Raw genomic sequence first — 25,901 nt, 5'->3', positions numbered from 1 at the left:
CAAAAGTGAGTCCTCAAGGGACTGATATTGGTACCTGTCCTTTTTAACTTGTTCATAAACAATCTAGAGTTAAGAGTGAGGAATGAGGTGGCCAAGTTTGCTGATCACACTGTGTTCAGGGTTGTTAAAACAAAGAGATTGCAAAGAGCTCCCAAAGGACCTCTCCAAACTGAGTGAATAGGTGGTAAAATGACAAACGCAAAGCAGTGTGAACAAGTGTAAAGTGTAAAAATTCTAAATTTCATGGGGTCTGAACTGGCAGTGACTGATCAGGAACAAAATCTTGGGGTCACAGTAGACAGCTCGATAGAGATGCCGACCTAGTGTACCTTGAAATAGGCAAATTCCATGATAGGAAATTCAAGAAAGGAACTGAAAATAACACTGTTACACAAATCTGTGGTGCAACCTCATTTGGAATACTGTGTACGGTTCTGGTCGCCTCACTTCAAAACGGATATTGTAAAGTTGAAAAAGGATCAGAAAAGGGCAGCCAAAATTAGGGAGATGGAACAATTTACCTACAGTGAGGGGGGAAAGTATTTGATCCCCTGCTAAATTTGCCCGTTTGACGAAGAAATTACCAGTCCATAATTTTAATGGTAGGTTTATTGTAGCTGTGAGAGACAGAATAACAACAGGAAAACCCCCAGAAGACAAAAGTCAGAGATTGATGTGCATTATGAGTGAAATAAGTATTTGATCCCCTATCAACCAGCCAGATGTCAGGCTACCTGGTATCTTCACTATGTAACAAGCTGAGATTAGAAGCACCTGCTGTAAGGGAGAGGTATTACCTGTAATCCCAGCTCGTTACAGTACTTGTACAAAAGACACCTGTCAACAGAAGCAATCAATCCAGCAGATTCCAAACTAGCTACTATGACCAAGACCAAAGAGCTGTCCAAGAATGTCAGGAACAAGACTGTAGACCTGCACAAGGCTGGACTGGGCTACAAAACTATTGCCAAGCAGATGGTGGGAAGGTGACAGCAGTTGGTGCAATAATTCACAAATGGAAGAAACACAAAATAACTGTCAACCTCCCTCGGTCTGGGGCTCCATGCAAGAGCTCATCTCGTGGAGTTGCAATGATCAGGAGAACGGTGATGAAGCAGCCCAGAATTACACAGGGGGAAATTGTCAATGATCTCAGGGCAGCGGGGACCATAGTCACCATGAAAACAGTTGGTAACACAGTACGCCATGAAGGACTGAGATCTTGCAGAGCCCGCAAGGTCCCCTTGCTCAAGACAGCACATGTACAGGCCCGTCAGCAGTTTGCCAATGCACATCTGAATGACCCAGAGGAGAACTGGGTGAAAGTGTTGTGGTCAGATGAGACCAAAATCGAGCTCTTTGGCATCAACTCAACTTGCCGTGTTTGGAGGAGGAATGCTGCCTACAACCCCAAGAACACCATCCCCACCGTCAAACATGGAGGGGGACATATTATCCTTTGGGGGTGTTTTTCTGCTAAGGGGACAGAAGACCTTCACCGCATCGAAGAGACAATGGACAGGACCATGTATCGTCAAATCTTGGGGTGAGCACCTCCTTTCCTCAGCCAGGGCAATGAAAATGGGTTGAGGATGGGTATTCCAGCATGACAATGATCCAAAACACACAGCCAAGGCAACAAAGGAGTGGCTCAAGAAGCACATTAAGGTCCTGGAGTGGCCTAGCCAGTCTCCAGACCTTAATCCCATCGAAAATCTGTGGAGGGAGCTAAAGATTTGAGTAGCTACAAATCAGCCTCAAAATCTTACTGACTTGGAGAGGATCTGCAAAGAGGAGTGGGACAAAATACCTCCTGAGATGTGTGCAAACCTGGTGGCCACCTACAAGAAACGTCTGACCTCTGTAATTGCCAACAAGGGTTTTGCCACCAAGTACTAAGTCATCTTTTGCAAAGGGATCAAATAAGAAGAAAGGCTGCAGCATTTGTAACATCTTACATTTTGGGGGGGAAAGGTGAGTAAGAAGTAACATGATAGAAGTTTATAAAATTATGTACAGCATGAAGTGAGTGGATAGGGCAAAGTTTTCCTTCCTCTCTCATATTACAAGAACTCCTGGACATCCAAAAAAGCTGAAGATTCAGGACAGATACAACTAAGCGTTTCCTCACACACCACATACTATGGAACTCACTCACCCAGGAGGCACTGGTGGCCACCAACCTAGATGGTTTAAAAGGCGATTTGACAGATTCGTGGGGGAGGAGGCTGTCAATGGCTTCCTGCCATGACAGCTATACTCTGCCCTCCAGTTAGGAGGTAGCAATGCTTCTGAATACCAGTTGCTGGACACCATAGGGGGGAAACGCTCCTGTGCTTGAATCCTGCTTGCCTGTTCACCACAGACATATGGTCTGCCACAGTTAAGAACAGGGTGCTGGATTAGATGGGCCACTGGCCTGATCCAGCAGGCTCTTCTTCTGTTCTTATGTACGTCAGCTTGGTATTGGAGGTCAGGGACTAGTTGGTCATCACAGAAACTGGGATCTAGAATATGACTTCAGAAGAGGACATCCTGTACATTTCCAAGACAATCCACTAAGCCTGTTTAATCTAGGTGATCCTATTCTCCTATCTTACAACCTCTAACTACCCATGATGTAGCTTAAAAACAGAAACAGTGCTTTTCCAAGAGAAGAGAAATAAACACATTTGTGTTATTGTTTGGCTTCTAAACAGACATATTCATGAACTGAAATCTATGTTTTGAAATAAGAGTGTCTCTGTGAAGTAATTAGCATCTAGCTACCACACTAATATTTGACACAAGTTGTGAATAAAGGCTTATTAAACAGGAAATGTTTAATGTGCCATTTGCTAAAACAGTGGAAAACTTTTTTTTTTTTTTTGGTTATACAGTTAACATTTGCCTGGATAATGCAGACAAAAGCCCCTACTTGATCCACAAGACCAGGTTACGTCAAGCAACTTTTGTTTAGGAAGTATCTGAAGTTTAGATGGAAAGCTTGATTTTAATTAAATGAATAAAATATCAGTATTTTTCCCATGGCAATTTAAACCATGATTTAAAATCACCTAGATTTTAATCAAGCTCCTCCCACCCCCATCTGTGGCTAGATAAATGAATTGCTAATGCTATTTTTTTCAGATTACCTGCATGTTTGACTGGGGTGTTAACAGTCTCTAATTAAGTGAGCTGTTGTTACCAGCTGTGCAGAGTATCGAATTAATGTTTGTGTGTATGCTGGAGCGAAAAATGTAATTTGAATTTACTGAAGTAACTAGCTTGCACTGACTGTTTCTAAAGAGGGAGTTGATAATTTGGTTTTTCCTGGCCAGAAAAAGAAAAGGGATCAGTAGACAGAAGCTGAAAGCACACTTTTGAACTTACTGCACACATTCATTACATGCTTATGTCATCTGTCTTACATGGAGTTCAAGGGTATATGAATAGTTCTACATCTTCTTTTATCCTGGACCCAGGGCTCTTCCATTTCGGTGGGAATTTGAACCCAAGCCTGCCTAGCTGAAGTTCAATACTCTGTCCCAGAGCTGGATAATCTGTGGTCCTAAAGGTGCTGTTTGACTAAAACTCCCATCAGCCCCAGCTGACATGGCCACTGGATAGGGATGGTGGGAGTTGTAGTCCAACAACAGTTAAGGAGCTCCACAGGTTCCACATTCCTGCTATAGCTACTACAGCACACTAACACACAAGCTGAAGATTCATGGCTGGGCAGAAGTTTGGATCCAGGCTCCAAATAACCAAAGCCACCACTCTAGGCATTCACACAAAATCTCCCACATAGTCATAATGACACCACAAACTTCTCATTGTCAAAAGATGATAGATCAGGAGGATGTCACACATTTACAACCCATCCCACCAGCTCTAAAAGGTGGCCACCAGATTGGATTGCCATTGCAGTCATACCTCGGGTTACAAACGCTTCGGGTTGCGCACCGTGCCAAACCTGGAAGTACCAGAACGGGTTACTTCCAGGTTTCGTTGCTCGTGCATGCGCAGAAGCGCTAAATCACGCTTTGCGCTTAAGCACCGAATCACGACCTACACGTGCACAGACGCAGCGCTGTGGGTTGCAAACGTGCCTCCCGCACGGGTCACGTTCACAACCCGAGCATCCACTGTATACTACCACTTTTCCCCCATAACTCCGATTCCATGCTTCTCTAGTAACATATGTATTACTAGAAGGATGAGCAGCGTTTATCAACCACCAGCAGCATCTATTCAAGGAGGGCTTCAAAATAAAAGTATGCAGCTCCTTAAATTAGTTTTAATATTGCAAGTAGGTGAAAATCCATGTCTGGCTCAGAGCAAACGAGTACTTACAAAAAGCTCTCATTATAGAATAAATATTCTCAGTGAGGGCAAGAGTGTCATCATTGCTAGACATGAGTAGACCAATTGATAAATAAGGCCTGAGAGAATGGGATGGTCCTATGTCATGGTAGCTCTACACAACAACAGCATCCCATGGTGGTGCTCAAGTAACCAGGTCCTTGGCATGTTCCATGAAATTTCCTGTATTTAAACACATTTTGGGGCAAAGCCATGTGAGAAGTGCCATGCTTTCACACCTCCTTTCCAAAAATTATGGAAATGGCCTCCCAACTGTTGCTGCCTCAGAATGGGGCAGAAATAGGTGGGGTTAATCATGTGCTCCCTCTTTCTATTTCCAATTCAGGTTCAGCTGCTCAGCCTCCCGCCTAACAGCTGGCACTCAGGGTAGTGCAGCAGCATAGGCCACTTTCCCACGTACCCTCCAGCCTCTGGCCAGCCCCAGAGCTTCAACTCCAGATATTTTGGGCTGTATTGGGGAGAGTAGGAGAGCATGAAAAAAACCCGATGATTGGAGGCTTTTTAGAGGATGCTCCCCACTTCTTTTTAGTTATGCATGTGGAGGCCCAGAACATAACCTCTGCTTAAGTGGGGAGACGCCTGTATAACAAAAAAATTGCCCCGTGGCCCCAATATTTAAAACGCGGTTACAAAAATGTCATCAGAAGCCCTTTATTTTTTTAAAAAAAAATCCCCTCTGCCATGGCGATCCTGCTATAGTTTCTCATTTCCCAGACCAATTTCGCAAGAGAATATTGATGAACGCAAACAATCTAACATGCTTTAAAGCTTGCTATGGTTATCTTAAGCTTGCTATGGTTTCAGCTGCTTAAGCTGTGAAGGCACTCAAATGCCAAGAGAGCCCTTGAATGCAAGTAAGACCTACATGAGACCCAATGCACAGGGTCACTTTTGACATGGTGTTAAACGACCACATGCAGAAGAAAAACAGTGCTATGATAGGTTGGTGCTATAACAGGCCAGTTCTACCGTTGTTCTCATGCTGCTACTTGTGCTGCAGAAGCAAAACATCTTTGGATTCAGTTTTATGCTTTCTCATCCAGTGCTCTACTGCAAGGTGTAAAAACTTTCCACCCATGAGCAGGAAACTCCCCCAACTTACAGCATTAGATAGATGATAAATAGATGATAGATAGATAGATAGATAGATAGATAGATAGATAGATAGATAGATAGATAGATAGATAGATTTTTTTAAAAAAATAACCATACATCTCAGTAAGCATCTCACCTAACGTTGCAGCTGCGGCAAGCCCTGCAGCATAGGGGTCCGTTCCTGGAGGAGCAGCGCTGATGATGTACGGATTGGGCACAAAGGCAGCAGGAGCTAAACCTGCTGAAAACATACCTGTCAGTAAAAACAAACTTGACTAGAACTGCAACCCTACCAAAACGTGAGTGTGTTTTAGAGAGATTGTGTGTGCGTGTGCGTGTCTTGGAGATTGAGCCAACTTATCTATCATGGAAAAAGACACGGGTCTAAAATTTGAGCTGTAACAGTCAGACGCTTCACTCAGAAAACAAGCGATTAGGGTTGCCGTCTCTTAAGTCTATTACAGTGGTACCTCTACTTATGAAGAACTCTACTTACGAATGCTTCTACTTACGAATGGAGCTCCGTCCACCATCTTGGATGCGGTTTAGATAGGATTTGTTTTACATTTTTTTTCGACTTACGAATGTGCGTTCGGAACGCATTAAATTCGTAAGTAGAGGTACCACTGTAATTTCCATTGACTAAAAAGGTAGTCATGATTAACTGGTGGGCATGAACTGAAGGTGGCAAGTGATGTCTTGGAGGGGTCATGCCCTTCCTCTTTTGTAAGAGAATGCCTGTTGTAATACATGTGTACATCATTCAAAAACAAAGCATGTTTTTTTCCCTTTAGAACAGTATCTCCCCACCTGGTGCCCTGCAGATGTTACTGTGGCTTCAAATTTCATTAGCTGCAGCCACCATGGCCAATTGTCAGGGATGATTTTGATGATGGCTCAAAATATTTAGGGGGCACCAGGTTGCGGGAGGCCACATTAGAACAATGTTTTTCCCCCTCATCTGCAGATCTAATTGAAGATGATACAATTTACTGACCAAGGTTTCTTTAATCAGAAGAGAGCATGAAAAATGTACAAATTTTCATGTTCAGCTGTAAGATGTTGGAAAGCTTCCTAGATTTTTGTATCAGCTCTGGAATGCCATGAAATTGAAAAGATGAAACCCACTTCATAAAAACAAAAATTATTCCAGAGAGATCTGGAAATTAGTCACAGCAAACATCACACTAACTACTTCCACCAAGAGCCTTATTACTTGTGTGTAATATTCCTTTGCAACTCAGAATTCTCTTAGAAGAATTCAGAACAATGCAAAGGCATATTAATAACAGACTGGAGAAGTAGGAAGTCCTAAAACAGACAGGATACACACACTGGCAGGATACAAAAAGAAGCAGGGGGACACCATATGGGGACACTGTGAGGCATGCTTTCTTGTGAAGCTGTTTGCACCTCGGAGACAAGCAGCTGTGCAGTTTACAGAGAAGCTTGCCTCTTCAGGAAAGAACATCTGTAGGGAAGTTAGGGGGCAAAGCTCTTGGTGTGAACTTTTCTCTCAGGCTTCCACATATCCCTATCTGGGATGCCAACAACGAATACAAGGAATATTAAGTGCCAAAACAAAATAACTGAAGGAAAAAACAAGCAAACAGATGCCTATATGCCCTTGCATATACATTCCAAAATATGCATGACAACACATATAAATCTCACAAAATATAGGTTAAATGGTCTTTTGAAAACTAGCATAAAATAAATAAAATGCAACACTGAAGTTCTTATAATGGAAAATTGTACTGATCACAATTTAAAAGGGAATGTGAACCCTGGAGGTGGAAGTGATTATCCTTACATACAGTGTTTGGGTCAAACCCAAGAATTACTTATTTACTCGACTCTCATTATTAATTGCAAATATGGACATTTGCCCTTCGACCAAATGCCCATATAAGCAATTACATGTATATCCATTTTCTAATGGTGCAAAGGAAAGAATGTGAGAACAAGGTAACAAATAATTTATTCAACCAGTTTTGTTAGGAGAACCAGAAATAATTGCTAATCCACACTGTTGGGTCTATTAAGAGGGCTTCCAGGAGAAAAACATGGAATTCTTTAACTACAACCGGTTTGAATATTGCAAGTAGCCCATTCATGTCTGGCTCAGAGCAAATGAGTACTTTAAAAAAAAACTCTCATTACTGAACCAATGTTCTCAGTGAGGGCAAGAGTGTCATCATTGCTAGACATGAGTGAGCCAAAAATATGATGCTCACACCCCGCCAGAGTTACAAACAGTGGAATCTCAAACCTTTCCAACCCCGAATCCCACCAACCCAAGTTCCTCTATTACCCCTTGCATTACCCTTTCAAAACAAATGAATGCTGTTTTGAAAGCAACCCGGAGAAATGCTGATGATCAACAGAAGGCAACCCGGACTCTACTGATAAACAAGGGACTGAAAGACTTACCTATGTGCGGCTGATGAGCAGCTGCCAATGCATATTGCTGTTGTTGTGCTGCTGTCAGTTGCTGAACAGCGAGTGCATTCGGTCTTTGGAACAGCTGAGAAATCAAATTTAAAGATGTGTTTTACAACTCAGTTAAAATTCTCAGTTAAAAGGTAGTTGTGTGAACTTTCCTCCAACGGGGCTAAACTTGGTAGGCACCAGGCCTAGGTCATCCAATGAAAGTCTAGTCAGAAAAGATTCAAAATGTATGTGGCAGGTTATTTTCAATCCAGTGCTGTTAATGTTATGAATGTTAGCACCTCGTTGCCTCAGAGGGTCACAATCTGCTTAGAGTTACTCTCATATTTCTCTCTCACTTTCCCCCAGTCAAATGCCTGCTTCACGGGGGCTGGGGTGTCCCAATTGACAACGCTGTGTGTAGTCATCGAAGAGCTAAGCTGCATAATTTTTTTTAGATTCATGACCCTGCTGAGAATGCAGCTGTGGCTCCTGCCACAAAAGGACTGTGCAACTAATGGGTGCAGAAGGATCTTAGAGTAACAGAATGAAGTGGAAAGCACGCATAGGGTAATATTTTATAAAATAAACACTTCTATAAATTAGCTCTCGCTACACAGATCCTCCTACACTTTAGGCAGTAAAACAAAGCTGATGTTCATTTACTGAGCAGACTAAGCTCTTCAGCTATGATGACCCTAGCTTTGAAGTGCACAACCTATATGCTTAACCTATAGTGCAAGTGCCCAGAGCAGTTAGAAATATCAAGGGAGGGGGGAAAGGATGGGGATATCCAGCTGTTTTATACATATCAAAAGGAAAAGTTGCATGGTTATTCCAGATGCATAGGTTTGTGTGTGCAAACCCATGTCCTGCAGGAGACAGAGTGTGGGGAAAGGGGTCCATATTAATCGATGCAAGATCTACCTGTTGTTGAGAATTGTAGTCAAATAAGCCCACAGTTGCTGCAGCTGAATCCACAGGTACCTGAGTGCCAGAATAATCAAACTGAAGCGGCTCCATGCCAACATGTTCCATGGGATCCAGTGGAACACTCTGGGACTCTATGTTGGAGAAATCCTCCACAGGCTTGGCACCATTCGTACTAGCTAGCTGGGCTAAGCCTTCAGATCCATTCTGGTTTGGCCCTAAAAGATCCACATCATTTGCAGAGTTCTGGCAGTTACCAGGTGTCCGACTAAAGAAAAAGAAAAAGCATTACAAAACAGTTACTCAGAGCAAAAAAAAAATTAAATCAACAACACACCATCAGTGTCAATGGCAGGACAGTTTTAAAATGTATTTTTAAAAGTTGTGTCTTTTTCCCCTTCCCATCTTTTTGAAACACCAAATAACTCACCACATCACCTGGTTGTTTTGTATTGTAGATCTATTATTGTTGCTGCTGGTACAGCTGTTAAGAGTTCCCTTGTTTCCCACTTTACCTCCAATATCTGCCCTATTAAATTACATCTAAAATTCTGGGGTTGTTGTTCTTTAAAGACCTTCCCTTCTCTCTCATACAGCTGCCAATAAATTTGTTTGCATCACTCACCTTGGAGAGCACCCTTTACCTCCCCAACCCATCAGATATGGCAATCTCCTCCCTTCTCCTGAACTTGGAAATGGGGTGATGAGAAGAGGATCCTCCCTGCAGCCACACTTTGTGGGCTTTGTCGCCTATATTTTGCCTGCCCCAATCATTCACCCCATCCTTGGTTTGATTCCGTATCTCTTTTTCAGTTACCCTCCACCCTTTCCAGATGTATCACATTTCCTTTACCCTGTAGCCTGCTTCATGCAGGGAAAACAGTTCTACTTGTGCAGGTTGCCCTACACCTACTTAGATCATGGGTGTAAACCACACAGGGAGTTTACATGCATAGAAAAGGCTCCCTGCTGCAAAAGTTTAGCTTCCAGTGAATGGAAGGTGCATTCATTCACCAAGTGTTCTCTCTATTCAAATATATACTAGTCACATTCTGCTTGACTGTACTACACCAACTGTAGTTGGGATTGCCTCTCATTAAAATTACCCATCCCCAAACATGTTTCCTGCCATTTATAAATGGGCCTGCTCAGGGAGACTGCAACCCACCTACATTTCACAGCTGCTTTCAGGAACAAAAGTTGCATTTGTTTTGCTATTTTGTCACTGCACTTTTCTCAACTATAGGAAAGTGTGCCCAACCACAGCAGCATATTTTAACACAGATTATTCATTGGCCCTGAGTCATAAGCAGAGTTCTGTTGACAGCCTAGGGTTTTCCTGCCTCCTGCTTCAACTCACTGTATCCCTTGAAAAGCCACCTCTGAGGTGTGGAGAAGCCTCCAGATGGGAAGAAAGTAGGTTAGCTGAAAGAGAACCCAGCCTGGCCTGCGTGAGCAAAAATGTGTTCTTTTCGGATCTCAAAGGAACACCAAACAAATGTTGATTACAACTAGCAGCTCCCAAATGAAACCCAATTCCCCCCCCCTTCTGGTCTACTGCTTTCTAAATTCCAGTTCCAGTACTTTTTTGGACTCACATACTTACCTAAAATCTTTTGCATCAGCATCAATTCCATTTTGTACAGGCAATCCATTTGCCTTGTCCATTACGTCTCCCTCTTCCTTCAAATCACCTAATTTATCACCATCAAATGTGCCCTTATTTTTCTTGTCCCCTTTATCATTGTCGTCATTCTCAGCATCCCTTGGCCCCTGTGTAAAATATAGGACTTCACAATGTCTTCTTTAAAAAAAAGCAAAAAAAAAAAAACAACCACACACCTCTGCAGCAAATTTTACAATTAGCATTTGACATCACAATTAGCATTTTTACTTTGGAATTTATAGTGGCATCTTTGATGCACTTAATGCCCTGAACACACGTTCATGTGAATGCAATTGTGCACACATAATGGAAACCCTACTCAGCTGCCCCTCTGACTTCTGAGCTTTCTTCAGAACCTGTTTGCACATAAAAACTAGAACTATCCTTTTCTTCAGGACAAAAGATACAATTTCAGGAGGCTGAATTCTGCACCTAATGCCACAATCTGCACTTTTCCTGCATTCCTGCAGAATTGTGATATACAATCTTGATCTTAATAAGGTAAAAGTTACTCGGTGTTAATTCTGTTGAATAAACTGTCAGTGCCTATCATTAAAAAGCAACTGGATGTTCACTTCTGGGCTAGCTACTCTACTCCCTTCCCTTTTAAAAACTATCCTGTATCAGCTTCATATTTTGGGCATTTATAATGTAATAGATTCCCAACTGTTCCAAATCGATGATGATGTATTGGACATAACAGGAACAGACATAATGATGTAGAGACAGTGACACCAGATATCATCCACTATACTTACAAATCCTCCTTTTCTGAGACAGGAATCCCCCGGGGATGAGCTCAGCACATACTCTACCATGCTAACTCCAAGTCCACCGCTTTCCGATCGTGGGGACAGCACTGAATTAACCTCATTATTCACATGAAAACCCTGGCCAGGTCTTCTCTGAACCATGATTGGTTGAGAAACAGAATGATCTGCAACAAAAACAAATGGCTATATTTATACATATATCAGTAGCAAAATTGAAGGAGCTCAGCATTAGATTACTGTGCATCTTCAGAAAATGTGCTTCCTAACTTCCTCTGAACAGCTTAAAACTAAGGCAAAAACAGGAGGGAGAGAATGACAGACTTCAAGAAAATGCAGAATTCAAACTAACATCTGGTAACTGATGAAGACAGCAGCCACAAGAACTGCCTTGTAATTACTCATGTGATACCCACCTACATCTTTCTCCAGTAACTCACCTGTCATTCGTTCTCTCATGTTGCCCCCTTCCACAGAACCCGGGAAAACAGTGGCAAAGAGAGTCATGACCAGGTGCATGTGCAGCTCTTAAAAGAGGCAGGTGCAACCCAACATAGTCACAGCTAGCCCTGTCCTCAACTGTCCATTCCACATCCCCCACAAACACAGACAGATCAGCAAAGCCCTGCATTAAACAAATTTTAAATAGGAGAACCTTGCATATCTAAGTGTATTGTACAACTGTTTAGGGATATTATTTATCTCTTTTCTAAAATGTTTCTACTATAGTGCTTTTAAGGAGATGTGAGGAAGACAGTAAAGAGTAGAAAAACTTGCTCCAAATGATTTATGTGATGGTTTGAGGTACCTGATGTTCCCCAAGCACTGTCTCTCCATTGATCACCCAAAAATATTCCTTTTGGTCCATCTTTGCTTGAATCATCAGACTCCCAAAACTTTTTGCCTGGCAAAAGCTGCTGTAAAACAAAATGAGAAATATACCACATGTTTAAAGGTTATCTTTAAAGATAAACTAAGATATTAATACAGGTGTTCCCCAAACCTATGGAGGGGTTACGTTCCGAGCCCCTGTATGCATAAGAAAAAATCTACACAACCGGGGAGAAGAAGCGACTGAAGAAGAGTGGAAAGATTTTAAAGTTTATCTTAAAAAGTATGGTAAAATTGTATATTAAGACTAAATTTAGAAGTTTATAGAAACTGCGGGTTTAAGTATTATGTTAAATAAATTGATGTATGAGAGAATTGAAATTGTAAAGAGTTTTAAATAATGAATTGGAAATTGCTAAAGATGAATGAGAAATGAACCGCAGATAGAAGGAACTCGAGGAAGTCCCCTCTGATAATGTTAAGGGAAAAGGATTATGGTATTTGGACTTTTGTGGGGTTTTGTTGTTGTTGTTTTGTTATTCTTATAATGTTTTCTTTTGTTATTTTTGTTTGTATTTGTTGTGTTAAAGTGTTGTGTTTTCCTTTCTGTAAAATTAATAAAAATTATTTTTAAAAAAAGAAAAGAAAAAATCATGTTAAGTGGGGAACACACTCTAAACACCATTTAAATGCTCTCTCTCTTCAATTCAGACCGAAAATACTGTATCCAAATATATCCACAAGAACTAAAGCTTTGGGACTGGGTTGGGGCTGGTGGACACGTGGGAAAACCAATTTGTGGAGTGAAAGAAGAGATCTAGCTCTGGAAAGGGGGAAAATGCATTATTATTCCGTCCTGTCTAGAACAATAATGGGATCCTGGTTAGAAAACCAACACATTAATAGCCATAGTTTCATTAAGCCATGATGGAAGCACCAGAGGAAAGAGAAAATGAGGTGGAAGCTTGTAGGCTCCACAGAAGCATCAAACTGGAAAACAGGGTCCAGGACTAGATAGACTGTTGGGTGTGATCTACTGGGGCTCTCCTTTGTTCTTAGGTTTAACAAGTCAGGAGCTGAACAATTGAACAGGAAAAACAAGTCCCCTTTTCCTCATGTTATATAGACCAGGGGTCAGCAAGGTTTATCTTACTTGGGCCGGTTAAGTCCCGTGGAGATCCCTCCGTGGGCCAGATCGCGTGCACGCATGCGCCCACAATTTTTGTTGTTTGTGTGCCCACGATTTCCAGCATCTGTGTCTGCGCAGATGCGATTTCCGGTGTCTGTGCAGACATGATTTCCGGCACCACAGAAGCGAGTCCCCACACCGAGCTGGTGTAGTGCAGCGCGCGAGCAGGCGGCTCGGTTCAGGGGCGGCTCGTGGGATGGTCAAACGACCTCCACAGGCCACTTCCAGCCTGTGGGCCTTAGGTTGCTGACCCCTGGTATAGACTGTGAGCCTGTAGGCACGTTCTCTTTTCATTATTTCCATACATACATGATCCAGTACATATTAGAACCTTTCAAATAATAAAGGACAAGTGTGACCTGCAGCAAAATGTTGCAATGTGAAGTGCTCCTGCTCAGTGTTCATGCTAGCCCCTGTGGAACACCCTCCCAACAGATGTCAAGGAAATAAACAACTATCCGACTTTTAGAAAACATCTGAAGGCAGCCCTGTTTAGGGGAAGTTTTAATGTTTGAAGCTTTATTTTGTTTTTAATGTTCAGTTGAAAGCCGCCCAGAGTGACTGGGAAAACCCAGATGGGCGAGATAGAAATAATAAATTTATTATTTTATTATTATTATTATTATTATTATTATTATTATTATTATTATTATTATACAGGAAACTTCATTTCATCCCTGAATCTGCTTCTCCATTTCCCCCCTCTAATACATATTCAGCATTCTGTGCCCAATTAGCATGCTTAGTACACATGGTGCTGGGGGGGGTTGGCGGGGGGGGATCACTTAAGTTATTTTTTCCCCCTCCAGCATGCTGATAGCCCTCTCTAGTGTCCCCCAGTCATCCTGTTTTGGCAATTCTGTTGGCACTCTGTAGCAGATTTTGCTGTTAGAAGGAAATGAGATATTATGAACTCCAGCTAAAAGGCCTTTCTAGCCTTCCTACATCCATATCAGCCTAACTCAGGCCCTGCATACACTCTGAACAAGAGTAAGTTACATGGGATGCTTACGCCTGGGAAACAGCTATGGCAGAGTGAAGGGAGGCGTTGTCATGCTACAAACCAAGCATTTTACCAACTGCATAGCACCTTTCCATCACAATGTTCACAATATATGTCAGAATGGTTTTCCTGTGTATGTTTAGCTGGTGATAAACAACGTCAACTTGTAAATCTTTCTGAGAAAGCCTCTTCCATTGGCAAATATGGAGATTGCTGGCCCTGAGGTCCTGGCAGGTTTCTATTCCTTTTGCACAACACAAGTACATCCTGAAAGTCTACCTCCCACACTCTACCATTAACCAGCTGCCTTTATTCATTATTTTTTATTTAACATCTTTATAAAGGGCAGAATCAGGCTTCACTTATTCTGCCCGCAGTATGCCAAACTGAATCAGAGTCAATTAAAGCACTGACAATGAAGTCCTTGCGATCTTCTTGGGTTATGCAGTGTTTCAAAGGAAGATACCGTTACCATGGCACATGGAGGGGCCAAAGTTTTGCAAATCAAACGCAAGATCTGGCTTATTGAAAACAAAACACTTTCTGGTATTTTTCAAGGTGTGTTGAATTTCAGTAGCTTGGCTATTAAGGCTGTGAACCATTCACTCACTATCTTATTAAACCCTTCTTAGGCCTTGGGAACACTTTGCCTCCCTTCCTGGTCACTTATATTGACTCCTTTACCAGCTTATATATAAAACCAACTGTTTGTTGTGTTTAAAATTATATACTGCTTGACTATAAAATAAAAAACCTCAAACATTTCATTTTTTTCACTGTTCTTTGCCTAGCAATCTCTTTTCCAAGCTGACTAATCCAGATAGCATCGTGAAAATAAATACTGGTATTGTTAGGTTTTTCAAAATAGATAAAACTATTTAGTCATTTAGTTAGGTGGCTGCTAACAGGGTTGACAGCTTAGTTCGTCAGTTCCCCAGCTAACCAGCTGCTCTTTTTCTAAGTCATGCAGTAATCCAAGTCATCCGTTCGTAGGGTGAGATACTCTCTGCCAAACTATTTCTATGGGGAGATATCTATACCATGGAGTCAGCTGTTTGCTACAGGCCCAGACTTTTTGACAGTTCACTTGTTTCTTGAAGAAAATATTATCAGGGGGGCTACAGAAATTTCAATGATACAAGGTATTTGCATGCCATGATTAGCTTAAACTGCTGACTCTCAGGTGCTAAATTCTGAAGTATGACAACAGAGACATTCTTAGTGAGCAATTTCTATTTATGATTTTTTTTTTCATTTCTATGGATTCAATCAAGAGGCAAGCTAGTAAGTCTGCCTCACTGTGAAATTTTGGACTGCCATTATCTGTGCACTCACTCTATAATTATGTATGTGCAAAGCTCTTCAGTGCTGGCAAATGTAAAAGCTAGTACATAAGAAGGTTGCTGGATCATTCCATTTAAATCCTTTAAGGGGCAGGGGGGGGTCACAAACTGTGAGTCTGCCCTGTTCTCTCCCCCTACCCAATCAAAATTATTTCTCCAAATCTTCCAGTGCAGCATATACTACTGGTTCCCTCCAAAGAACTACTTAATTTCCTGTTACTTATTTCACTGTCATCTTCAACATGAAACATATTCAGGGGCATACTAGCAACTACTTTAATTAGAGTGATGATATCCTTTATCCAATTCTGAAGCAATTAAGTTAGCATACTTGGTTCTTATAGTCAGACAAGCATTTTGCACATCAGTGGATTTTCTTTAATATCAGGGTCAAGAATGGACAATTGAAGATTGTGTGGGCTTCATGAGCCATCTTTGAATATTCTATTAATATAATCTCCTGCTTTTTTGCTATTATTTCTGGAATAAAAACTCATATACATGTACTCTGCTTTCTGAGCCCCACAACCAAAAGTGGACTCATATATAGTGTAAGGATCAACGGGCTGTGATTGATCAACGGGCTGTGATTGATTATCAGTTAAACATCTGGCTAGTTCAGATGACAATCTTGAGTTGGTTAAGAACTTTTGGGAACTTTATCCAGGGATAGTCCACATAAATATTGGCCTATTCCTACCTCTTTTTCTTAATGGTGACATGGACCATTCATAATGTTAGAATATTCTTCACAACTGTGAGTAGGGCAGTGGGGTGGGGAAAGTGAAGACAAGCTAATTAGCTATTAACTTCATTCCCTGCTCAGGCTGCACAGAAAAAGCATTCTGGTTCCGGGAATTCATTCTGATTGTGCAGATAAAACATAACTGATAGAATTATACAGGACATGGCATTAGTGTGTGAAAACAGTCAAGATCCAATGATCCCAAGGCATGCACCACAAGATGGCGGAGATGGCTTCACTTGGTTTCAAGCAGCTAATAATCAGATGCAAAATGTGCCTGGCTCATTTCGAACACTGGTCTCAATTCATCCATCACGCAAATAAATATGGATTCACAGCATTCATTATTTGGAGGCGAACATGCTTATCATGGTGAAGATCCCCAGTTCAATTCCTGACATTTCCAATTAAATGATCAGGTGATGGATATGATCAGAGTAGTTCATACTGAGCTAGATGGAGAAATAGTTTTGACCTGACATACTCAGGGTGGAACATCCCTAATGTCTTTCACAATCTTGGATGTTGTTGGACTGCAACTCCCTTCAGTCCCAGACGATTTGGCCACTGGACAGGGATGATGGGAATTGTAGTTCTGCAACATCTGGGTAGCCAAAGTTGGGAAAGAATGTTCTACACTATACAATGCTGCTATTCAAGTGCTCATTTTTCATTTACACTGCAGCACCATATGATCATCTCAAATCTGTGCAAGATCCACATCTCTTTCAAGAATCTGTTCTACATCACAAACCCTGCTTTGCAGCAATCATGGGTAAAAAAACAAAAACAAAAAACAGACCTACACAATTTAAGATGGCATAGATGTAGGGGGTTGGGGGGGGCAAAACATGTAGTACCTGGATAAATGCCATTATAGTATACTGAGTTTTCCATCTCAGAAAATGATGCGAGAGCACCTTCTATAGTTCCATCTCTGAAAAGACAAACAGGCCTGGGCCAGGGCAGTATCCAAGAGAAAATGGGAAACTGTTTGGGCTTACCTGGGAGGAAATAAAGAAAGAAATGCAACAAAATATGTTCACTTACCTCTCCCATAGCTCTTCCTTCCAGAGCAAGTGCTTGAAAATCATGATTTAATTCATCCATAGATCGAACCTATTAAACAATGAAAGATGCAAGAAAAACAGGTGAAAGAAGCTTTGTCAACATGGCCTATAAAAATAAAAGACAGAACAATTGTACACCAATTCTAAACAACATATAAGCAATTGCATATGACTTGCAAAACATATTTTGAAGGGAAAAAACACAAATGCATACCGATATAACTAGTAACAGCAGAACAAAAAAGCATATTTATATATTCAAGTTAATAAGAGAAAAGAACATTTAGCAGACACAAAGGAAATCAAATGGGAATTTTTGGACATATAGCCACCCAAAACAGATTATATTAATAAAACTTAAAAAGAATAATCAAAGCCTTCCATAATTCTGCCCATTCTAAAGCAGCAACTAATGAAACATCCTCTACCAAGTTTTAGCTAGAAAGAATTCAGCTATTAGTAATTCTCTTGAACCATCAGCAATGCGTGTATGTCGGCTGTCAACCACTAAAGTACGGTACCAATGATAAAAGGGCAACCTGTATGTAGATGAACATTTCAACACTGCTGTCAAATTCATCCACATCAATTCCACTGCTGCTTTAGTTCACATCAAGCTACGATTTAATGTGTGAATGACCAGTGTGCTGGTATGCAGCCAGAGGCTGACATTGGCATTATTCGTTGTTTCCCCTCAAAGGAACTGTGATTGAGAAGCAAGACAACCTCAACCATAGTTTATTTGACCAAATCAGACTTGAGCTTCTGTTGGGCTGGATTCAACTAAATAATTGCCCTTGCAGGAGTCATAAATCACACCAGCGCAATAAAACTTTCCCTCTTCTCCCTGCACATGCACCCCCAAATCTGTTCAGGTGGGATATTGGACTCAGAACACTGTGGGTGCAGATTCCTGGTATTCATCACTTTGTGCAAGATATCATTCTGGCTGTCATATCTCCAAAAGGAAGTTATACAGCCCGGGGGCGGGGGAGGCAACCAAAATGATCAAGGGACTGTAACCACTCTCCTACAAGGAAAAGTTATGATATTTGGGTTTTTTTAGTTTAGAAAAAAAGTGGGGCAGCAACCAGTCAAAAATAAGAGGCATTAAGCCAGGACCATGAAGAGTTCTGGACATATTCAGAAGCTACAGGATTTTTCCTTAACCAATACACTTTAAATTTGAAAGATATACTGGGTAATTTTTTTCTTCAAAGGGGGGGAAGTATTCAATTCAGAAATCTGGCAACAGAGGAAGTTCAAATTATGGGATGAATTGCTCCTGAAGTCAGAGGAACATGCTTTTAATACTTAGAGGCAATATGGTTATGCTAGAAGTAGGAATAAGAATAGCATATAGTCTTGTGTCATATTAGATCATGGTTTAAACTGCCTCCTTTTAAGTTTCTGTTCAAGTCAAAGACTGTCTACTGTATTTATCTATGTAAAGCAAGCATGCCAACATATCTTCACCCAAAAAGGACGCAAGGCCCATATGGCACAGATCAGGTGTCTGGGTTCAGAAAGCCTTTTGAAGATATGCACACTTGAGCAACGTGTTTAACCGTGAAAACACTGTAAAGCACAGACACAGACAGGGCCTCCTCTTTCACCAGGTTCTGACAAATATGGACACCATGTCCCTTCCATAGCCAAGCCAGGGATATTTCCTGCCTATGATTCACAAAGATGCATATGATCAAGAGTGACATATTAGGTTGAGTTCAAGGGGTTTACTACTTTGAAGGCATTCCATAGCTCCTATCACAGTGCGTTTTGGCAATATGAGATGATCAATTATGAGGGTGCAGCATGGAATGCAACATTGTGGAATACATAGTGTTTCATTGCTTCTCCAAGAAACCCAAAGAGATGCAACCACAAAATTGGTGGTTGCAATCTATACCTATTTACCTGGGAAAAAGCCCCACTGAACTTACTTCTGAGTAGACATGTACAGGATTGCACTGTGAATCTTTTTTCTCCTTATGAGTGAAAGTGTGAGTTTTTAACCACATCTTCACTGAACTTTGATAGAACTGCCAGAGAATAGATTAAAATTGCTCTGTAGGCTGCAAGTTGACCAACTCCAAACAGGAATGTTCAGGTTTACATATCAAGAGACATTTATGTGGAACAATTTTGGTGTTTTGTTTTTCTATAGCACAGAAACAGTACTCCATCTGTTTAAAGTATTTGATTGTATGGCCTGGATCAGGCTTCCTCAACCTTGGCCCTCCAGATGTTTTTGGCCTACAACTCCCATAATCCCTAGCTAGCAGGCCCAGTGGTCAGGGATGATGGGAATTGTAGTCAGGTTGAGGTTGAGAAAGCCTGGCCTGGATCATATAATGCAATTATGGGTTATGGAGCAACTTCTCTATGAGGAAAAGTTGCAGCATTTGGGACCTTGGACTTTAGAGAAAAGGAGAGCAAGAGGTGGCATGGTAGTTTGTAAAATTATGCATTGTGTGGAGAAAGTTGACAGAGAAGTGTCTTTCTCTCATAAGACTAGAACTTATGGACATCCAATGAAGCTGAATGTTGGTTTAGGACAGATTAAAGGAAGCACCTGTTTCTGCAGCTCACTCCCACAGGAGGTAGTGAAGGTAAGCAACTTGGGTGGCTTAAAGGAGAATAGATAAATTCAGGAAAGACAAGCCCTCTTCTGCATATGTTCCAGCTTGTCAATATCCTTCTTGAACTGTGGCACCCAGAAGTGGACACAGTACTCCAGGTGTAGCCTCACCAGGATTAAGTCAATATCTAGTCAAATTCTATATTCTCTGCTGATGCCCCATACTTCCACGATTCTCATTTCCTGCGCTTCCCTGGTATTTTGATGTCTATTTCAACAGTGTTTTTGTACCGGTAGGTAACACAGAAGTTATTTTTAAAGTTTACAATGCTCTGAACCATACCACCACCAAAAGCATACTTGCTCTTTATAAACTCACACTCCCAACACTTCACAAACATAGGTCACATTACAAGTGTTCACTTGCAATAACAAGGTTAACACATTTCAACAAACTGAGCTCCTGAGCAACAAACATTTACATTTAGGCAAACAATGCACAACATAAAGCAACTGTCCAGCCTGGCTCTCAACCTAGTTACAAAAAGTCATTCAGGAATGATAAGGGTGGTTTACTTTGAAGGGGAGAAGGAAGAATGTTATTAAAAGTCAGCAGAATTCCCCTATGAGAGAACAGTTATGGTGGCTGAAAAGAGATTTTATGGTACGGTATAATATCGAGCTGCCTTCCCCAACCTAGCATCCTCCAGATGTTTTGGACTGCAACACCCATTAGTTTCAGCCAACATAGGAATTACTTGAAAACATCTGGTTGACATCACATTGGGGACAGCTGATCTAAGCCATATTGCCCCATACACTAGACCAGGCTTTCTCAACCTTGGTTTCCCCAGATGTTCTTGAACTACAATTCCCACCATCCCTGACCACTAGCCATGTTGGTTAGGAATGATGTGAGTTGTAGTCCAACAACATCTAGGAACCCATGGTTGAGAAAGACTGCACTAGATTATGGTTCAAGCAGATTCTTTTAATTTCCACTTAGGTATTGTATAGAAACGTAGTCTGTCAGGAACCAAGTCCTACAAGTTCCCAAAGGGTTCAACAAGTTCTGGAACCTAAAGCAGCAAAAACCAGCCTACTGTCTTTACAAATGTCAAGAACGCAGACAGATTAGTATCTTCCACAAGAGAAATAGATACTGCCAAACACACCCTGCGATAGGAATATCAGCACTGGAGAGGATGATGCTCAGCTCAATTAAGACCTGGGTGTTCAAATGATCAACTCTGATCCATATGATCCTGCTTGCGCACTAAGATCTTCATCAGAGGCCTTTTTCCGGGAACCTCCACCTTGGCAATCAGCTGGGTGGCAATCAGGGGATGGCCACCTCAGTGGCAACATCCCACTTACAGAGATCTCTTCATGGTAAGTTCCTTGTTGTGTTTTAAGTGCTAAATTAAAACCTGTTTACTGCTCAGTGAAAGCTCCACCATTTTAGTTTTCTTGAGGACTTTTCAAACAGGCCTCTTATTGGGTACTTATCTGGTTTGTGTCTTTTTTACATCTGGATGCTGTTTCTACCTCTTTTGTTACTGCTCTTTCATTTGATATTTTTATACAGTTTATTTGCACTGTACTCTGACTTCTTTATTTATTGTGTGGTGCTATGGAAATCATATTTACAAATATAAATCCTCAAAACAAGATACAATTCAATTTCTCCAGCAGGAAAGACAACAACCATCACAAATCATTTTGGAGTGCTCATTCTTCTGACAAACACGAAAAGCACATTCTATTTTCCCCGTGGGGCACTTATTTCTCAATACACAGTTCCACTTCACATTTTATCATTAATGCTCAGGCCATCACCTGGCCAAAAAAATAAAGAGTTTTATTTTTCAGCAGTTTTCACAAATACTGTACGTGGGCATACTAAAGCCTTACTAAAAAGCTCCTCACTGGTTCAGGAACAGGGTGTAGTGTTTTTAAAAAAGAAAAGTAATCATCCGAGCACTTATCAAGTTTAAGTGAATTTAGTGAGGGGAGATCATTTAGCTCAGAGGTGCAGAACTCGTGATTCAGCAGCATCTGGGGGGCCCACTGCTGATTACGAGGATGGAAAAGTTAAGAGACAACTAAATGTGTTTATGGATAGCTGTCCCTTTAAATTTGCCTTCAACCCCTTTACCCATACACACACAAAATAAGCACCATGCCACCACATCTCATAAACACACACAACCCACCTGTACAGGTCACAGGTTACACACAAATACGGACGCACACACAAACACACAGAGACAGCAACAGCAGGTAGCAGTGACTCTTCCCTTCCCTTCCCTTCCTATATAGCCTAAAAATCCCTTTTATTTAGGAAGGAACTGGTGGAGACTACAAATATTTATTGTACTCTCCAGCTTCCACTGCTTGTCAATGGATGATTCAGGTGACAATTTTACCCCCTATGGGAGTGCCCAGAGGCTCACATAGTGCACACAAGGCATCAGGCTTTTCTTGGGTGGCTGGGCAGATTTTTCTATTTGACAGCCAAGTTGGCTCAGCAACATTTTTTTTTAAAAGGCATTCCCCAGCTAATGAGCACAAAAGTCTACCAAGAAGCTGGAGAAGAGATGCTTCAATGAAGTGTTTAAAGAGTGCATTTATCCCCACATGGGTAGGTGTGGGGGGAGGGGGAGGGGAGGCACAAGCAGGTACAACACTGACATCTTGCCAACCCAGCACATTAAAAAGGTTTACCAGTGCTGCTTTAAGAAGTTTCATCATTTTTCTAACCAAGTAAGGAAACTAACAATAGTGGTGGGTTTGAGAAGACAAAGAGGGGGGGAAAGAAGCACTGCCCTGTTGGTCCAACTAAGACAGAAACAAGTCAACAAGCATTAGACAATTTGCAAATATATACACATTTTTATTTAAGAGATATAAGAATTATCGTACTGCATTGTCCTATAAAATGAAGCTGAAGAGGCAACAGAATGAAAAATGCTCATGTAGATACACAGATTTTAATAACATTCACTGCATGCAACTGTCACAGGCCTGCTTAGCTCATTTGTTCAGTTGTGAAATATTTAACTGTTTACCTGATGTTCAGCATGAATGTTATCCCCAGTAGGCCACCGATGTTTGCTGTTATTATAGCTGCCTCCACCACTTCCGCCTCCCCCAAGCTGCTCACCATGCTGCCTCTGAAAGAAGTAATCCACCATTGCGTCGTCCTGGGAGCGGCCTGCAACCCCTATAGATCCAGGAACAGGGCTGGAGTGGGTCCCTGCTGCAAGGGCTTGATTTGCAGCTGGCTGTTGCTGAGCCTGGGACCCTGTTCCAGATGTCAAAACAACAGGCATGTTGGGATTAGCTGTATCTTGACTGTGCTGTTTCAGGTGGGGGCTGAAGGAGTCCTGCCAGAGCACTGCTTTTCTCTTCAAAACACACGCAACGCTCATTCCACCAATACCTAAGGAGAGACAGGTTCAAAATGCTTAAATCAGCCTGTTTCCTCCAGCCTCTAAGCATGCACCAGCATAAGCTTAATAACCACATCCATGGCTCCTGATATCAAATCTCATCATGTCAGGCAAGATTTACCTCCTCAATTATTGTTCTCAAAAGCGTTTCACAGAAAGCATCTTTGGACCCAAAAACACATGCTCCAAAGCCAAATTATCCTGTACAACCGCTAACCTGAAATAAAATAAAGACAAAGGTGCCAACAGCACTTGTCTTCAGCACTTGAGGTCAAGCTAGGGGTTGTCAACCTGGTCCCTACCGCCCACTAGTGGGCATTTCAGGATTCTAGGTGGGCAGTAGGCGGTTCTAAGGCACAAGCCATTAATAAAGATGCATTAGTGAGCGATAAGTAAAAAAAGGTTAACTACCCCTGGGTCAAGCAGACGGTGGGAGGGGGAAGGAACTGTACACAAAGCACCAGTAAAGGTATATGTCTTCCAACTGAAGAGCTCAGGGACAACAAAGAGGTACTGCAGCTCAGTATAAGCAGCATATACCATACTTTCTTAGTACAGTGGTGCCTCGCTAGACGAAATTAATTCGTTCCATGGGTCTTTTCTTATAACGGAAAATTTGTCTAGTGAATCCCATAGGAACGCATTGAATTTTTATTGATTTTTTTTTTTTGCCCGTAGGAACGCATTAATTGAATTTCAATGCATTCCTATGGGAAACCGTGATTCGCTAAACGAATTTTTCGTAAAACGGATTCATCTGGCGAGGCAACCTCCGCTCGAAAAATCCTTTCGTTAAGCGGAAATTTCGTTAAGCAGGGCATTCGTTAAGCGAGGCACCACTGTATAAGGTTTCAGATTAAAAAGACCTTAGGTAGCAAGACTTCTGAGGTGGGGGGGGGGCTGTTAGAGACCTTGGAGAATTGATGCTAGCTGGCCAGCCTTCCCTGACCTAGTGCCCTCCACCTGTTGCTGAACTACAACTGGCATCGCCCCTAATTGTTGACCACACTGACTGAGTCTGGTAGAAGTATAGTGCAAAACATCTGAAGAGCACCAGGTTGGGGAAAGCTAGAGCAGACAGCACTAGGCTAGACCGACCCATCATTTGATGAGATTGATTTTTGTACAGTAATTTTTTCATTTTTATAAAAGTATTCCCACTCACAGATAAGGCTGGTGCCAAGCTTTATTTTCCCAGGTCTTTGGGTAAATTGTTGGCCACTGAGTTTTTTATGAGTTTAATCACAGCCAAATATGACTTTAATTAATTTTGGCTGTAAAACACTTTGGGATTCTTTTTGTATTGATGAGACGCTCAAAATATTTTAAACAAAACAAAACTATATAATTGGTGGATGCAATGCCACTGAAATCGAAAGCTTTTCAAGTGGCTGTTCCTAGGAAGCACACAGCTCCTTAGGCATGCTAAAATTAGTATGTCCACATTCACATGTAATGGTAAGGTAAAGATACTGGCTCAATAAATCATACTGTGCAAGTCACCTGATCACTCCCATTTCCCCTTCTCTAGCACAAGCGGGTAAACAAACTGGCATGGGAATAGCTTAAGGTACACCAGAAACATGGATGTTTCACTCTAACAAACCACAATCCGTAAATCAACTACAAAACATGATTTAAGTATGATTAGCAATTGTTGTTTCTTAAAGTGATCCCATATTCAGATAGTATCGCTAAGCTATCCCCTTTCTGATTTGTTCATGCACTCTAGCCAGAGGAAGAGCAGAGTGGGAGCTATTGGGCGCATACAAACAACCGTTTGTTAAGAGCTTGGCCCAAGTTTTCACTTTTCAGTGATTCTTCCCTTATGATCTAAACCAGGCATCCCCAAACTTCGGCCCTCCAGATGTTTAAGACTACAATTCCCATCATCCCTGACCACTGGTCCTGTTAGCTAGGGGTCATGGGAGTTGTATGCCAAAACATCTGGAGGGCCGCAGTTTGGGGGTGCCTGATCTAAACAATATAAGAGGTGTGTGTGTCATGTTTTAAGAACACTTACAAAAATCACAGTTTGCTTTATTTTCATTTCCTAATCAAGTGTTTCAATTCAAATACTTTTTGTTATTGGGAAAATATTTCTGAAATATTTATACAGCACATAAAGTTAGCATGTCATACTTTTTTGGTTTGTGTACCAAGCATAAGCCAGATAAAAATGTTAAATTATATCTAAATTGCTTCTAAGTGGTGGTTTCAACTCATCAGAAGATAGCTGCATCTGTTCATTTGAACAGAAGGTGGCTAGTCAATAGTGCTTTTTAGATATTCAGTGTCACATGATTATAACCATGTAAAGCATGCCAAATGGTGCCACACGCAATCCTTCCCAGAGCTATTCATGCATTGAGGGCATGTCTGCAGCACAACAGCCTACCAAATGTGCATCAACTGTCCATGTGAGCTG

At 41.5% G+C, this 25,901-nt stretch overlaps 1 protein-coding gene and 2 non-coding genes across 13 annotated transcripts in view; all 3 read right to left on the bottom strand.

Moving 5' to 3' along the window:
* Positions 1–25,901, bottom strand: part of PUM1 (pumilio RNA binding family member 1) — a 51,877-nt gene that overhangs the window by 19,349 nt on the left and 6,627 nt on the right. For 3 of the 11 annotated variants that reach the window (XM_035117507.2, XM_035117510.2, XM_035117508.2), the window contains exons 2-9: positions 23,090–23,463; positions 17,418–17,486; positions 12,065–12,173; positions 11,245–11,423; positions 10,427–10,593; positions 8,818–9,088; positions 7,894–7,987; positions 5,597–5,713 (exon numbers count right to left, since the gene is read on the bottom strand). In XM_035117507.2, the coding sequence (XP_034973398.1) occupies positions 5,597–5,713; positions 7,894–7,987; positions 8,818–9,088; positions 10,427–10,593; positions 11,245–11,423; positions 12,065–12,173; positions 17,418–17,486; positions 23,090–23,452 (1,369 nt within the window). In that variant the 5' untranslated portion in view covers positions 23,453–23,463. The remainder of the gene's footprint in view (positions 1–5,596; positions 5,714–7,893; positions 7,988–8,817; positions 9,089–10,426; positions 10,594–11,244; positions 11,424–12,064; positions 12,174–17,417; positions 17,487–23,089; positions 23,464–25,901) is intronic. The other 8 variants (XM_035117512.2, XM_035117514.2, XM_035117513.2 and 5 more) reach the window with 5 other exon arrangements.
* On the bottom strand, positions 4,309–4,396 carry LOC118088057 (small nucleolar RNA SNORD103/SNORD85). The gene has a single exon (XR_004692917.1). It is a non-coding gene; the product is annotated as a small nucleolar RNA SNORD103/SNORD85 (small nucleolar RNA).
* On the bottom strand, positions 7,579–7,668 carry LOC118088058 (small nucleolar RNA SNORD103/SNORD85). The gene has a single exon (XR_004692918.2). It is a non-coding gene; the product is annotated as a small nucleolar RNA SNORD103/SNORD85 (small nucleolar RNA).

The sequence above is a fragment of the Zootoca vivipara genome, chromosome 6, assembly GCF_963506605.1.
Source record: "Zootoca vivipara chromosome 6, rZooViv1.1, whole genome shotgun sequence".
Lineage (NCBI taxonomy): Eukaryota > Metazoa > Chordata > Lepidosauria > Squamata > Lacertidae > Zootoca > Zootoca vivipara.
This window is presented reverse-complemented; position numbering and strand designations above follow the sequence as displayed.